Source organism: Ictalurus punctatus, chromosome 11 (assembly GCF_001660625.3).
Source record: "Ictalurus punctatus breed USDA103 chromosome 11, Coco_2.0, whole genome shotgun sequence".
Classification (NCBI taxonomy): Eukaryota; Metazoa; Chordata; class Actinopteri; order Siluriformes; family Ictaluridae; genus Ictalurus; species Ictalurus punctatus.
The window spans coordinates 6871167-6888666 of NC_030426.2; the positions used below are offsets into that span (position 1 = coordinate 6871167).

At 38.8% G+C, this 17500-nt stretch overlaps 1 protein-coding gene across 3 annotated transcripts in view; it reads right to left on the bottom strand.

Moving 5' to 3' along the window:
* Positions 1-1246: 1246 nt before the first annotated feature.
* LOC108271544 (cadherin-22) overlaps positions 1247-17500 on the bottom strand; it is a 273022-nt gene continuing 256768 nt past the window's right edge. For all 3 annotated transcript variants that reach the window (XM_017479185.3, XM_017479184.3, XM_053683580.1), the window contains 2 exons: positions 12657-12908; positions 1247-3382 (listed from right to left, as the gene is read on the bottom strand). In XM_017479185.3, the coding sequence (XP_017334674.1) occupies positions 2889-3382; positions 12657-12908 (746 nt within the window). In that variant the 3' untranslated portion in view covers positions 1247-2888. The remainder of the gene's footprint in view (positions 3383-12656; positions 12909-17500) is intronic.

Consider the following 17500-nt stretch of genomic DNA (forward strand, 5'->3'; position numbering starts at 1 on the left):
ACTGAACTGGAGGCCATTGCTCATGAGGAATGGGCTAAGATTCCTCAGGAATACTGACAGACGCTATGCATCTTGTTTGTAGCAGCTCATAACAGCAAAAGGGTGCTCTACTAAGTACTAAAGATGCTTGCCATGAAGGGGTTGAATAATTTTGAAACTGGATAAATTATTATAAATTGCATTTTCAGTTGAATTTGGGGAAACCACTTGAAGCATTCATTGTGTTGAACTATTTCAATTGCTTTTGTTTGATTTGTTCATTGCACACAGCTGAAAGTCTGTAAATTAAAAAAAAATAACTGATTTGCAATGGGTGTTGAATAATTTTGATTGCAACTGTATATTCCCATCTCATGCCCAGTGTTCCTGGAATAGGCTCCAAATCTATTGCAACCCTGATAAGGATAAAACAATTACTGAAAATAAGAGTGAGTGTGAGTTTCTGCAGTAGATGTAGATGTGTAGTGTCACACTGATATTGCTGATCATGAACACATATAATACTTATTATGTATTGTTATGGATAAATATTGCATGTTTCTTGTTGGATTTTAATGCCACCTTCTCAACTCCCATTGCTCCCACTGTAATCAATTTTTATGATCAGTGTGGCTGAACAGAGAATATAAGCGGAAACAAGTGAACAATGTTAATCATCAGACTTGCAATCGTAGTGGGAATGAAGTCGCAGGTCTAGTTGCCCTTAGTGGATGGTGGCTGAAGTGTGATTTATGGTAAAACATTAATACACTAACAAGTGAAGTTCATTACTGAAAAATAGAGGTGGCTACCTGGACTGTGGTTGGGCTTTTTAATTTGAGGGTAATATAGAGTAACCAGCAACAAGTCTTCCAATATGATCTCCTATGGAGTGTGCAGAAAAGAAACATGTTTTTTCCAATTTCCTTTTGGTTTTTAATAATGCACCGGGCTGCAACTGTCTCTATGTTTGGATTATGCATGAGAGTGTTAATGCTTTCTAAACACCGTGTGTGTCTGCCATTCAATTAGAACTATTTCTAATTGCACAAGTTATGTCCTGGAAAGTGCTTTTTTTAGGCTGATACTAAAAGATCATCTTTACATGCACTGTAAGCTGCCAAAGCAGCTCAACTGACAGTCATAGCAAGTAGGGAAGAACAAAATCAGAGAAAACATCTGGTGCTACAATGTTTGCTAAAGCAGAGACAAACAGACCAGAGTATGGCACACAACATACTGTCAAATGCAGCCTCTCCAGTCTTAGTGTGTCTACAAAAAGTTTAATATTTATTGATTTCAACTGTACATTTAATCCATACACTGTTACTGGATATGGTTGGCAACAGAATGTCTCCAGATATTGGTTGTGGGTGATGAAAACCTCCTACATATGTACTAAGTCCTGGATACACTAGTGGTCATGGGGCAAATAAATGCACTTTTAGTTTTACAAAAAATGTTCAACCGGTTCATAAACAGCTGGGCAAGATATAATTTCTTGTATAAATAAAATTAATTCTGATTGGCTTAATTACTGCTGAGTTAAAAGAAATGCAGAGCGCATTCTAAGCATCCACCTCAACACATTTACCATGGATTAAGAAAGATTTAGTGTAACCAGGCCTTCTAACCATATACTTATTCCCCTTCATCAGCCTCAACCAATACTAAAGATTAAACTGAATAAAACCAATCAAATCTTCTGGTCTTGAAACCAGTTTAGAATATAAACAACACAGTCACAAATCTGGAATGAACGTGGACTCAAAATGTAAATACTAATAAAAATGTTGAAAATCTGACTCTTCTGTTTCTTGTGGTTATATATTACTTATTGCCCCCCAAATTAACCACTGAAATACAGCTTCAAAAGAAAAAGTTAACACACACAACAAATATTTGACTGCCTACAACATGGACTTGGATAATCAATTTAAGAGTAACACAATACATGAAATGTATGATAGGACAAAAACCAACCTCTGAGTGAGTGAATATTTAATATTTATACATCCTTTCCCAGCACAGGCCTGTATTTTAGAAAAATGGGTTTCTGAAAAATAAATAAATTTTGAAAGTCTGTGGCCCAGATCTCTCACTCACAATGGCACCCTCATGTCAATGCCTTTAAAAGTCAGTTTCTTGCATTAAGTCTCAGGGATGTTCAGTCTGTATCATCCATCCATTACATTTCTATATTGTTCTATAATTATGTCCAGTCCAATATTCTGTACTTCAACCAGGAGGAATAAATAAATAAATAAATAGAAATAATAAATACATAAATATCTTCTTCTTCTTTTTTTTTTTTTTTTAAATAAATACATATTTTCATCTGGGAATAATTAGTCGTGGCTTATAAAATGACCTCCCCAGTTCTGCTGCATGGTGTCCTGTTCTGGATCTCCCAATGAATCAGTAGACTTTGCCATCACCAAAAATGAAAAGAAAGACCACATACATGCACACACACACACACGCACACGCACACGCACACACACACGCACACACACACGCACACACACACGCACACACACACACACACACACACACACACACACACACACAGAAAGGAAACGCTTCAGATCAGGAACAATGTGGGTTTAGTACTGTGCATATAGCACAGCCCAGCTCACGTTTCACACACTGCTAGGTTTGTTGGAATCCCACCCAACTCCTCACTCATGGACTGTTCATCCTCCACCTTTTAATCATTTACAACGGCAAACTATCTGTGTCTTTTACAAAGTGTTATTAAAATGTCCAGAAAAGACTGAGATCCAGTGATCATCCAGTGATTGAGGATAGTGTTTATTACAGGAGTGTGGGGGCAGCTCCAGGACTGAGCACTGTCAATGGAACAGCAGTGTGGTGTTAGCGTAGTAGGCACAGGATGGCAGGTAGTGCTAGGACCCCTCTTCATCAGGCTGTGCTGGGGCATAGTATCCTGCCAGCTGCCTGAAGCGAGGCCCCCAGTCTCTGAGGTAGGAGAAGTCCTGCTCTGAGCTGGTGGACAGAGTGTGGATGGAGCTTAGTGAGAGTGCTGGTGAGCCGCTGCCCTCCAGTGCGTATGTCTGAAATGAGTCATAGGGAGGCACAGATGGGTCTGCATCTGCCTGCTCCACCTTCTTACGGATGTAGCCTTTAAACAGGGAGAAATCAGCTACCTCTCTTTCAGAGTTCACATGGTTTTGGATGCGCTTGGGAAGTGACTCAGCGCTCTTGGCTTCAGGGAAGTCATAGAGGTTGCGCAGTGCACTCATGTCATAGGCCTGTGTGTCCTGCTCACCTCCGCCCTCATCGTTATACTTTATGACGTTGTCCCGCATGTCTTCCTCTTCCTCGCACATGCGCTGACCCTTCCTGTGGCGCTTTAAGGTCACAATCAGCAGCACAATTACTATTGAGAGGGAGTAAGAGATGGGACAAATAGGAAAAAGATGGCATGACAGTATTACTCAGCAGATAGAAACATGCAGACTTCCATGTACCACTGGTGAATGCCTTTTACACATTTCATTTTAGCAAAATGATGGCCTATCAAACATTTAATGTTCTTTTATTAAAAGCAATTAAAATGCTGAGTAAAAGTGGATTCAACAAGGGAACTGCTTTCAATATAAATAAGCCAGATTCTTAGTTTAAATGTGCTTTATGCCATTTTAAAGTGATTTATTAATTTCTTTAAACATAAATACAATTTTTATTGTTTAACAGTTCTTTATAGGCTACACTTCCTCCCACTGTGAGTGCATTATCATAAAGTATGCAAAAAAGGTTGAAAGTTAAATTATGTTTTCCATGTGTTCTCATAAATAAAAATGATGGCCAAACCAAAACTGGCTATAACTAAAAGAAACACATCATCCACTCCTATGATATAACTATTAGATAGATGTTTTCCAAAAGTGACACTTTTTTGTGAAAATTTTAGAAAATGAGCTCAGTTCAAGTGTGAAATCAACTGAGGCTTAAAAGTGGCATCTGTGCAGGAGTCTGCCTATTAATTAAAGAAAAAGTTTTAGCACAAGTGCCTTTTGAGACTGATTTTCCCCTTCAAGACATCAAAGAAAACAAACAAGTCTCAAATTAGTGTCTATATCTCAATTAATGATTACTTTAATTTTTTTTTTCAAAAATAAATTAATTATGATTAACAAACTAAGCAACAAATCTTTGGTAAGCAAAGATTATCCAAATGTAAGCAACAAATATCCAAACACAAATTTTGAAAGTAATGTTATCACTATGCAATTCTTCCTATAAAATTTTCCCCATAATATTCAAATCCAGTCAGGAGCATGCACAGAAAAGAGCACAGTGACAGGATTAACAAACAGGTCCTGACATGAGTATGCAGTTTGGGAAGTGAGGGTCAGCATTCTGGAGTCATTGTGAATAACACTGTCTGCATGAGTAGCTAGTGTGTTCTGTGCTCCCATCACCCATGGACTGACCCCCTCATAAATCAACTTCTCAGGTGGAAAGTCTCCGTTTTTTGTGAATTGATTGTATGGAGGTTTTAGTTTAAATAAAGGTTATCTCAACCTTAATTTTTTCAGAGTTGTACAAAATGGTTGGACCTAGAAGGATGTCTGTTTTATATTGTTCCTGTTTGTGGAAAAACAAGTGTTTACTTCTACATTTTCTATATGAAGCAAGATGAATAGTCAGCTGGTAGAGGAAACGGAGTCCTCCTTTGGCAAATTTAATGTTCTCCTTAATGTTAATGAGTTTGTATTGAGTTTACATCAGTGACTACAAAGTTTCCAGTACATTATCTACTGCATTATTTGCAACTTCACACAAACCATATACTGTACATAATTGTGTGGAAGCCTGACAAAATACTCTGGCATACAGCCAAAAATCACATAGTGAATGTTATGCTTTAATCAAATTGTTTGTTAGGCACCATAATGAAATGGACATAAGCCTAATAGATTAATTATGTTATTCAACTAATAAAGTACCCGCTGTAATATTATTCAAGATTGCTTATACTGTATAGATAGCAGCAGACAAAGTTGTAATGTTTACATGCTAATAAAAATGGGAAATTTAGCCAGCAGTACAAAACTGAATGAATAATTTTTTTTTCAATACCGATGTAAGAGAGTAAAGAGATCAGTCAAGTTAAGAGACAATGCTGAGGCTCCAGGTCATTAAATGCCATGACTGATATTTTACCTCAAGTCATGAGACTAGAAAGACTGATGAGGATAATGCTTATGGTGAAAATTATTAAGATTTCCATCATATTCCATTATAATCATTGATAAAATATTTGATAAAATGTTCTTTTTCCATAAATAACTGTAGAGGTAGCTGTCATGTTTGTTTGATATAGCCTATCAGTTCTAAATAAATAGTAAATGTAAAATTTTACTGTAATATAACAAGATTAAAAACACTTTACCACATGCTCTTATAGGAAAATAATTAACTTCAGGGTTGTAACAGCAAATCCACTTAGTGTGAGGCCACATCACCTTCAAACTCACCGTCCCTCAGTGGTGGAATGAACTTCCAACCTCAATCCGGACAGCAAATCCTGTCACTATCTTCCAAAAATGGCCAAAGACCCACCTCTTCCATGAACACTTAACTAACCACTAACTTGCCCTTCCTCCCCATATATATGTATGTATGTATGTATATATATATATATATATATATATATATATATATATATATAAATAAACATTCTGCACTTACACTCTCTAGAACTCAATTAAAGATCTTGTATGGTAGCACTACTTGTATTGTTCTCCGCTTGATATATCGCTTTGCTTGAATTTCCTCATTTGTGAGTTGCTTTGGATAAAAGCGTCTGCTAAATGAATAAATGTAAATGGAAATATAATTGATTATTTTCCAATAACAGCACTTGTCATGTATTATTCCTTACTTCTCATTAAGATATGTGCAAAAGAAAAACATATTTCAGTTGAGCTAAATGAGTTTTCAAATTTTATATAATCAAAAACTTCAACATTTCACCATGTGAAGGGTTTTCCCAGACTGCCACACATTTGTATGACACTTGTTCGTCTGTGGTGGCTTTAACAGCTTTTCATTAAATTAATAATTTCTGTGTTTAGCAATTTTTTTCCGTGTCATATTCCTCTCTGAAAAGGTCACTCTTTTTCAAGGAAGAGCAAATACACCTTCCTCAGAGGAACTTATTACTGCAGTGTGTTAGTTTTAATGAGAGACGTGTCCTTTTTGTGGTATTACAAAAGGATTTCCACCAGGAAGTGCTGTCATAGTAATAGCTTAAAGGGAAAAAGGTAAATGTATGAGGTGAAACAAAGTTCTCTTAAATTAGTAAAACAGAGATAATGTAGAAAAACTGGAACATTACTTTTAATTAGAGACTGGTTTAGTCCTTTGCAAGCAACATATTTATCTGTAAAACTGTCATGCTTGGTGGCAAAAATCTTAAGACAAAACTATGCGACAATGCAACATATTGTAAGTAGGTTTATCCTGCTCTTAAGCCTTGAGGATGATCAGAAAATTCCTAAATGTTTCAGAAAGCTGTCTCTCACTACACTGTAATAAGGATGAAAACTTTTCAAAACATTGATCTAAAGTGGAATGTAGATATATTTGGAATAATTGTGAAATCAAGTCAGAACTGAATAGAAAAACAACCGAGATGGATCATTTAATCCACTAATGAGAATGGAAGAAAACAAAAGCTGTATTAATCTAAATAAATCAATGAGCCCTTCATCCAGCATGAATTATCTTAATTAGTTCTTATATTTTTGATTAGAAAACTCCCCTTTTCTTTTGATCTGTATGTGATTAATTAAACTGCAACTCTCTGAGACACACATTACATGAACAATTGGAACCCCAGAGAATGTAACAAAAGTCTTTCTAATTAATTCACTAGGCTAAAATTGTTTTACAGGTGAAATAGTGATAAGGAATATCTCATAAACAGTGCGGCTTGGGTTTGGTGTCACTGATAAGTTGAAAGAATCTGTCAGTACACTACATAGTGATATATTTTGCTCCCAAAGGTCGTATTCTTTAAGGAATAAGGTTAATGTTTTATTAATGGTCTCTTGTCTGGAGGCACAAGTCAGATCAAAGGTCATTAATAAGCCATGAGTACAAATGTGATAAGACTGCGAGCATCCTGTGGATGCTGTTACTGTCTTATATGAGAGAGTCTAGTGTACAGTAAGTTCACCAGGCTTTCATCTAGCCACATGGTGCGGATTCTCTGATATAAAAGCTCTTTGAAGAAGTATGGCCATTAGGTAAGAAGATAGAACTGAAGTGCTAAAATTAATTAAACTCTCCTCAAAGAACAGAAAACCATATATTTTGATGAATATAATGTACATTTTAAACGTTTTACTATCCATTTTTCATGCATTCATGAATTTTCATTTTAATTAAACCTTATTCTTTTTCCATTAGGGCTTCATTTACTTATCCAGATATGAATTTTATATAACTTAACCTTCAAAGTTAATTCCACTTTCACCAAATCTAACAATATCAGACACTTTATTTACTTCTAGTGTTGAAAAAAAGTGTGTTCATAATGGCCAATTCACTACACCTTGTTGTTTCTGTATTCTGTTCTGTAAGAGCTAAAATTCCTAGAGCACCCTTCATCCTTCTTTTTTCCTTGTGTTTAGAAACAAGAGCACAAAACCCTGTAACAGCCAATGGAGAGCCCAATTGTCATGCTTGACCCAATGTGTACAGGAAAAAGGTGACACCATGTTAGTTACATTCCAATTTAAATAGGTGAATGTCTTGTATAAGACAGTCCAAAATAAAGGACAGTGATAATCAAGATATAATAATCAATATCGCTACTTAAAAAAAAAAATCCTGGCTGTGTTTAATATTAGGCTTATGTATAACCATGGAAGTTTCTGTTGTTCTTTGTCTTTTGTCCTTCCTGGCTTGACACACATCAAACAATAGATCTTAAGATATACAGCACTGGCAGGGCAGCATATATCAGCTATGTGTTGTTTTATAGATGGGGCTGCTGGTGGGAGTGTATTACACTGTTTGAGTGCTAGGAGATGCTGCTAGCTATGTTGTTGATACCACAAGTGATATGGGTGGATCATATAATACTCAGATTTACAGCCAGGGCCAGCTGAGTAAAAACTCCCACAATCTGGCCACCCCAACTGAATGCACATGAAAGCAACACCAGCCTGTTTCTTTAGTAGATACCACACTAATGGCCAAAATCCAAAATAAATTATTACACATTAGTGCAGAATAGGAAAATACAAATGAATCTTACTTGTTATATTGGACTGAATTGTGGAATAGAAGCTAAAAGCTTTTTTGTGCCATGTTTTATGAGAGGAAAAGCTCAATAATAGCCACAGTAATCTGTGCAAATGGCTTACAAGGGGGGCATTTAATTGGTTTTAGTTGCTTATAAATTACTCGATACTTTGCAGAGAAGGAAATTGGTAGGAATGGCCTGGAGAGAGCTAGGGCTTGCCTAAAACTGCCGATTGTCTCCATCACAATTCTTTGATCAGCCTCCTCCTCTCTCACACACTTGCTAATTCAATGCCTGCCCTTAAGCCTAAGGGTCATGGCTCTTGAACCATGCTGCTCTTTTATTTTACTTTCCAATTCCATCAGATGGCCTTAATAGACAGGGGGTGGGTAAATAGACTTGGGTTACACTGGCTGATTCAGCACAGCAGTATGCATACCAAATCATAAAAGTTTACACTGAGGATCGCAATAGTAACTGAAGGGATGAAGATGAAGATATCTGCACCTGGATTTGGGATACATAACCAACCATCCAGGATTTATTTTAGTAAAATTAAGTGTGACCCTTAAGCTAGGAAAGAGAAATTGGAGAAATCTGCTTGGCTCAAAGATCTCTAAGAAAGTATTATTACAAGATAAACCCACATCCAGACAAGTCACAGCCAGCCCTTGCCCTTCCACTTCAGCTGCTGGTTAGTGTATAAAGCCTTTACAAAACATGTGGCACTTCCTTGCATGCAGATGTTCTGATTAGTCCTAAATAGAACTTAGTATGCCATCCAGCCCCTTTACTAGAGAATGATGTGAGGGCCAATTGGAATGGACACAGCCCACAATGAGGTAAAAAGAAGCATCAGCACTCTAGAACGAGCAAGTTTTTTTTGGCCATTCACAGCTCTATATACTCCCAGCTTAGATGCGTCATATAAACATCTCTGCATTTTTTATGAACTGAAGCAAAATGATATCTTAGCAAGTGGAGATGCAGTATATTGAATAAAGGAAAAACCATCTATCATTTCTCATTATGAGATTATTACGTAACAAATATAAGACCATTAAGCTGATTTCTTGACATTTTTACTAATGTCAAGATTAAAACTCTTCTTCTTTCTACAAATACAAACTTGAACTACGCACAATTATCTGCCAAGAGAATAAAACAATGCCAAGCTTGCAATGTTTACAAATAACTAGAAATACATTTAAAAATCTTACATTTGTTTAAAACAAACTAATAAGCAGAAATATTAGTTGAATTTGCCATATTCAAGTATTTGTACTTGCTAAAATATATTTGCAGTGTGATCTTATTGTGTTTCTATTTCTCTTTCTCTAATCACGTAAAAATATGTTTGGCATCCAGTGAAACTCCTGCTGCTTCCTGGCATGCAGATGTTCCAATAAGCACTCCTGACAGGACAGCGATTTCCCCAAGGATGATGGTTACACTATGACTCCTATCATGGCAGATGGGCTGTAATTGGGGTAGATGCGTGCAGATGCCATGACACACCCAAATGGATCCATCACCTCACCCTCCTAGTCCACTCAAGAAGGGTCTGTTTGTTTGGTAGCTAATTAGGCATGAGCTTGTTTTCATTCCAACTAATTGTGGCTGCTAACAGGACTCTAGTGATAGATTTGGATTTGGTCACTGGGATGGGATGTGTGTGTGTGTGGGTCGGGGGGGGGGGGGATTACTGTTCGATTAGCACTGTTGTATGACAGCCTAAATGCACTTGCACCATTCTTGCAATAGCATGATTTACATAGTTCTTTTCTGGTTGTTCCCACTCTTCTTATTCTCCTTATCTTTTTAAAACCCTTAAAAGGACTTGCTGCTGCATCGGCAATGCTCAGAATGATTATAAGTTATAGTGGGATAAAAATAGTGTGGAGGAACCAAAAACAATGTGGAGAAACTATAGAGAAAATTAATCTGCAGGGGACATTCATATCGAAGTATAATTTAATTGTAAATTCACTTCAGAAAGTTTTGCATGAGTGTGCACTGTGAAAAAAAATATGAGAGATTACTTTTAGACTACAACATAAACTTTCTAAGTATCAAACTCCAGCATCATTTGAGTCATCTTAGGCTTTTAAAAAGGCCAGATCCAATTTTGACAGTGTGCTCCATGTTTGAGGTGCAAACTTCTTTTCTTGGGTGGAAAAGTAGGTCTGCAGAATGACTAAGGGAAATTAGTGACAACCTTATATACTGTTGATTAAGTGAGAAAAAGTCTTAGATGGCACAATCTGTTCTCACTGAACACCAAGCATACTTTAATGTGATTAGGAATAATAGAGCCAAGAGAGAGAGAGAAAAAATAGGGAAAGAGAAACAGTATAAGCTAATTAAGCTTGCAGAAATGTAAACGTGAAATGCTTTTCAAAGCTGGGAGTGTATAAATCCGTGATTGCCCAAAAAGCTTGTGATAAAAAAAAAAGCTTGCTTCACTGAAAGAGTGACAGAAGTGTTGATGCTTCTCTTTTCTTGATTGTGGACTGCATCCTTTCAAACTGACCCTCATATCAGTCCCTGGCAAAGTGGTTGGATTTCATTTACCGGGATCTATTTTGTGCGCATTCTCCGTTTGTACAAAATCTTTCTTCTCTTCACATGAAAAAGGACATCCAAAAGCAGAGTCAGGCAGAGTGAAAAAGAAGAATGAAATATTGATTGGCTTTTATGTTACTTTTGTCCTGATTCTTTTTTTTCTGTTTTTCTGGGGCCCCATCCTTTGTAGGATCTGAACTCATACACAAATCAAAGTTTAAATGCATGATGATGGGCCATTAGAGGCATGGTAACAGCAGAGAAATCAATGAAGTGGGAAGCACACACTGCAAATTTTGTGTCCATGTCTATGTGTGTATATGTGCTCCCTCTTGCTTTTTATAGGCAGAAACATTTATCATTACAGATACATGTGGGAGGATCGCTAAACAACCCACATACAAAATGCATAACTGAAAATGCTTAGAGTAAGATCCTTACACTGGCCACTTTATTAGGAACACCATACTAATACTAGGTACGACTTCCCACTTAGCTTACAGAACAGCATAAATTCTTTGTGGCATATATTTCAGAAGGTTAGGAAGCCTTTGAGATTCTGGTCTATGTTGAGAAGACTGCATCACATACTCTATATTGCCAAAAGTATTCCAGAGACCTGACCATCACACCCATACGTGGTTCTACCCCAAACTGTTGTTACAATGTTGGAAACAAACAGCTATCTAGAATGTCTTTGTATGCTGTAGCATTAAGATTTCCCTTCACTACAACAAAAGGGTCCCGAATTTGTTTCAGCATGACAATTTGCCAATAAATGTTGGTGTAGAAGTGGCCTGCAAGGACTCCTGACCTCACCCCACTGAACACCTTCGGATGAATTGGCAGACTGACTGCATGTCAGGTCTCCTCACCAGACATTAGTGCTTGACCTCACTAATAATCTTGTGACTGAATGAGAAAAATCCCACAGCCACGCTCCAAAATCTATTGGAAAGCCTTCCCAGTAGAGTACGCTATAACAGCAAAAGGGGACTAAATCTGGAATGGGATGTTCAAAAAGCACATATGGGTATGATGGTGAGGTGTCCACATACCTCTGACCATATAGTGTAATTGCTGAAGTTTTGTCAGCTGAACATTCACCCTGTATTTATACAAGTTCACAAGTTGCTTGTGTCGCTTATATTTTGTGAGTGTGTAGTGACTGCTGCTATTGCTTGTGGGTGTGCACTGTCCAGAAATGTTAGTAACCAAAATATATAGCCTACAGCCCACTACATGATTTATGCACATCACTTTTGGTTAAAATGTATTTAAGTTTGATTTGCATTTTTGGAGTTTCATGCTAGGCTGCACACCAGCTTCTGGAGCAGATTAACAAAGCACACTAACTGTAAGCTCAACAGAGGCACCAACAATTTCTGCTACTTCCTTACAGATTTTATTTTTCTTTGTTAATATCTCTATACACGTTTAATAAGAGCTTAATACAATGAAGCTTAGAATCAAATACCCCACTTGAGATACGGCAAAATAACCTGCCATTTTTTTAAGGAGAGTGAGTGTCAACTACACAAATGCAAAACATGGGAAATGTTGAATATTCTAAACCCTGAATCAGCTTTTGATATTCTGCAATCTGGATGTTGTACAATAAACAGTTAATGAAGGTTAAAATTTGAGACCCTACATTTTCAATTATTGTATGGTAATACATGGTATTCAGTATTTTCAGCCTAGAATGTTTTTTGTTGTTAGAAATCTAAAACTAAATAATTAGAAGATAATGCATAAAACAAACCTAATTTATTAGAGTTCACATGTTTGCTTTTGCATGAAATGAGTGAGAATATGTTTTTACCGATGATGATGAGCATGCAGACGAGCAGGGCGATGAGAGCTCCTGGGCTTAGAGCTGTGCCCATGCTGAATGCTGTGGAATTGCAAGACTGGATGACTCCGTGTGTGTCGCAACCACACACATGGATGGTAAGTGTGCCAGTTGTGCTAAGAGCTGGAGGCCCACTGTCCACCACCAGGATGGGCAACAGGTACATGTTCTGCTCCTGGCGGTTGAAACCCGATCGCTCGATTTTTATGCTTGCTGTGTTGTCTGCAAAAGAAGGGAGGGATAAGAAATATTAGAGTATGGGAAATGAACGCCAACTGTCTGGAATTCACATAGGGAATTTATTAACAATGTTTGTTTGTTTTTTCCAACTAATGATGCTAATTGATCCCAATTTGTAAAGGAGACAAAATAAAGTTAAAAAGCAGCAACCTTCTTTCTACTTCTTAAAGGTTAGTATTACAATCAATTTCCATTCATAAAGCTTCAGAGTTGCAGTGTTTGATAATTACCTTAAATCTTTGTCTAGTTTTCAGACAAAAAGTCTGTGTTATGCATGTAACCCTATTCCCTGAGAAGGGAACAAGATGTTGCGTGAGCTTCAGACTGTGGGAAGCACCCTAGCATGCGACCGGTATCTGAAGACTGTGTAAAATCCTGCCTATTTATAGGCCTGCCATGGTCAGGTGACTTGGCACATCATGTGTCACGTGACTATAAAATGGCACCTGTAAACCACAGCATTAGCTTCTCTTTGTCTGAAGAGTAGATGCAATTTACAGACATACCCCAGTATGACAAAGCTACTCCTGTGTCAATCCCTTCTCAGAGAACAGGGTTACATGCTTAACCCAGACATTCCCTTTCAAATGGAACTCAATGTTGCATGAGCTACATGCTGTGGAAACAAGTATACCCACAGACAGTCAGACAGCTAAGGCCCATCTGCAGACCACACATAAACCTCGAAGTTAGAGGATGTTGCCCCACAGAGGCTTCATCAATAGGGGCATGGCTGGCCGAAATGGCAGCCACGTAGACGCTAATTGTAGAAGGAGCGAACCCTGCTGAGAGACATTCCTGTAAGAACTCCAGGACTGCAGCTATTGCACAGTTACTGGGTCTCACTGGTGTTTCTCACACCACAATAAAAAAAAGTTGCCACTTGAATGCATACAATTTTCTCATGGATGGTGCTCTAGCATTTAATATGTCCTGTACAACCTCGGTTGAGAAGCCAGAATCTATGAGCTGGTGCCCCTCAGGGGCCAGACTCACAGTTTCCATAGTTCCATCCAAGGGTGATAAATCAACCCTCTGGCTTGAGACAATAGATCCCTGCAAATGGAATCTGCCAGGGAGTGCCATCCAGCAGAGATATTATCTCCGAGAACCAAATTCGAGCAGGTCATTTCAGTGCTACTAGCAGAAGATGCACTAAGATCTTGGCAAACTCCCGCTAGAGCCTGTGGGAGCAGAGCGCTTGGGGGAAAGACGTGACCTCGGCCACATGTGTACTATGGCATCCATCCCTGACCCTTTTTTTGGTTTGGGAGGAGTGAGGGCGAACTACAGCGGGCAGCATGTTGTCTCCTCAGAGGCAAACACGTCCACTTCCACTCAGCCGAACCATATGGACTCACCCACTAGTGTATAGAGCCTCCAATCCCCGGGCCTCAGTCCCTGTCTTGACAGGATGTCTGCCCCCAAATTCCGGTTGCCCGGAATGTATATTCCACTCACTTCCCCTCTGCCAGCAAAGAATTAGTTGAGCCTGCCTGAAGAGGGAGCATGAATGTAACCATCCCTGGTGGTTGACATATGAGACCAGAGCTGTATTGTCTAACACATGGTGACCTCTCAACTGAGGAGAAGAATTTCAGTGCTAGGAGTACAGTCCACACATCTAGGCGATTTATATGCTACACTAGATGAGGGACGCTCTGGAGGTGTCTGACATTACCGTCTTGCGATAAGAGATGCCCCTAGCGTGTGGCTAAAAACCGGCTCAACTCCAAGTTCTCAGAGCACGAGCGCATCGCCATGTGACACTGATTAATCTCAGGGGTTTCCTCCTCAGATGATGCTGCTGCTATAAAAGCCAACATTCTCCGTAGAGACTGGAGGGGATGCCCAGACCAAACTTATCTTGTTGATAGGATTGCCCTACGCGTGTTGGGGATAGACACGCACTCATCATATTCAAATCCCATGTAACCCATAGAAAAGTCGCTCTCAACTGGAGAAACAACTTTCCCTGAGGTTCAACAATAGCGCCAAGCTCCTCAAGTGGACAAGAACAACATCTTGATGTTAAATCCCCAGCTTCCTGGACCACACTAGAATTAACCAGTTGTACAGGTAATTTAGCACACAGATGCCCTGAAGTCACAAAGGAGCCAGCGTGAAATCCGTGCACTTCATGAAGGTGCGAGGGGATAAAGCTAGCGAATGGAAGATCCGATATTGATACGTGTTGCCTCCAAATGCAAACCTCAGGAACATCCTGTGACTGGGCAATGGAATATGCATCTTTTTTAGATCTATCATCACAACCCAATCGTCAAACTGAGTCTGTGGAACGATAAGATTGAGCATCAACATCCTGAACCTGTATATCCGAAGAGTACAGTTCAGATGACACAAATCTAAAATTGGCCACTTACCCCATATTTTCTGTGGACCTGGAAATAACAGATGTAAACCTCCCTCCCTCAGAGACAGAGGTACATGTTCTATGCTTCCTGGGATAACATGAAGCTCTGCATTGTTCTGACTACTGTGTTGAGCACCCATCTAAAATGGGGCGGGGGGGGGGGGGGGGGGGGGGGGGTGTTGTGTCGAGCTATGAACTGTACCCGGAACCCTGTCTGTGGAGAACAGAACCCATGGAGACACATTTGGCAGTAGTTTACACACTGCCGGATGGTCTTAATTATGTTAACTTTCCACATTTCTTTGCAGGGAAAGCACCAGATTTTCATTGCCCTGTGACCTCTTGCTGACCAGAGAAAACTGAAAACTCGGAACGACGTTGACTGGGGGAGCCCCACAACAATACTGTGGACTAACTGCCATAAAAACCTCTCATCCCCGGATACTTCTCTCTGTGGCCCCCCCCTCAGGACCACTTTTTTTTCCTCTTTGGCACTGATTATCATTTTTAAATCAGGCCTACTAACAGGCTGTGACTGTTAGTAGGCAGTCACATATATATAACTACTGTTAGTAGTTATATATATACACACACACACACACACACACACACACACACACATACACACACACACGACAAGCATGCTCCACTCCTATAAAAAAATGCTGCACAGGCTCCCCCTCTGGTCCTCGGAGTCAGGTGGGTTGACTCTCCATATCGGGAAGTGAAGTCACTTCGCAAGCTCCAAAACTCAGAAGTGGAGAGCCGGATCTGGAGGAAAGAGCGAGAGATAGAGCAGCACTTGTCTCTGATTCCCCCTCCAGATCTTTACGGGATCGCCAGGATTTGAGCCAGCTGGTTGCCTCGACAGTGGCCTGCCCAGAGTCCTGAGGTTCTGAAACCCTTCTCACTTTGGATGAGAAGCGAGAGAGCCGGAATCGGAGTCGCACCGCAGCGTGCTGCATTCCCATACACTTCACACAAAAAATAACATGAGAGCAGGGAGTAACACACTTTCTGAACTCTCTAAAGCTCATTCTGTTTGCACAGGATAGTGACAGAAGAGAAATATTATATATATATATATATATATATATATATATATATATATATATATATATATATATGAAAATAGAGAGCAGTGAAGAGTTTGAGGCATGTTCACACAGACAACTGACATGTGGTTGTGCTGTGACAAAAAGAGCTTATGGCATGGTTTACAGGCGATTACAGGTGGTTTTATAGTCACGTGATGCATGATATGACACATCAGCTGTCCACGGCAGGCTTGATTTTATACAGAGTTCAAATACCGGTTGCACACGAGGGCACTTCCCACAGCATGAAGCTCACACAACATTGAGTTCCCTTTGAAAGGGAATAATAGTTTTAACTCTTGGCCATCAGTTGGGTTACACTTTCACATACTAACATTCACATACAGTCTTGTATTTCTTTACGTTTTATTTGGTCTATCCCCCTGAGACCAAAGGAAAAAATTTGTCTTCTAATTAAAATCTAATTTTTTGTTTTGTTTGATTTCCTACCTATTTTGGGTTAAAAACATTCTACAATTTAGACTTATAACCTACTGTTATTTTTATTTTTAATTTTACAGCATGTCCAATGTAGTGGACCACAGGACCATTTTAGTTTGAAAAGACAGCCAAACAGCCAAAAAAAAAAAAAAAAAATACAGATTATGGCTGTAGAGTGATATTAACCCAAGAATAAATTCAACTTAAAAAACATTGTTTATTATTGCAAGGATGATAGCATATTTACTATTAAAATTGAACGCATAGTTATTATATAGTGACCTCCACTAATATTGGCACCCTTGGTAATATGAGCAAATAAGGCTGTGAAACATTGTCTTTATTGTTTAACCTTTTGATCTTTTGTTAAAAATATTCACAAAAATACTCCGCTCTCATGGATATCAAACAATTTGCAAACAAAACAGGTTCATAAAAACTATGTCTTTATTAAATATGTGCAACAATTACTGGCACCCTTTTAGTCAATACTTTGTGCTACCTCCCGTTGCCAAGATAACAGCTCTGAGTCTTCTCCTATAATGCCTGATGAGGTTGCAGAATACATGGTAAGGGATCTGAGAACATTCCTCCATACACAATCTCTCCACAATCCTTCAAATTTCAAAGTCCATGCTGGTGGACTCTCCTCTTCAGTTCAC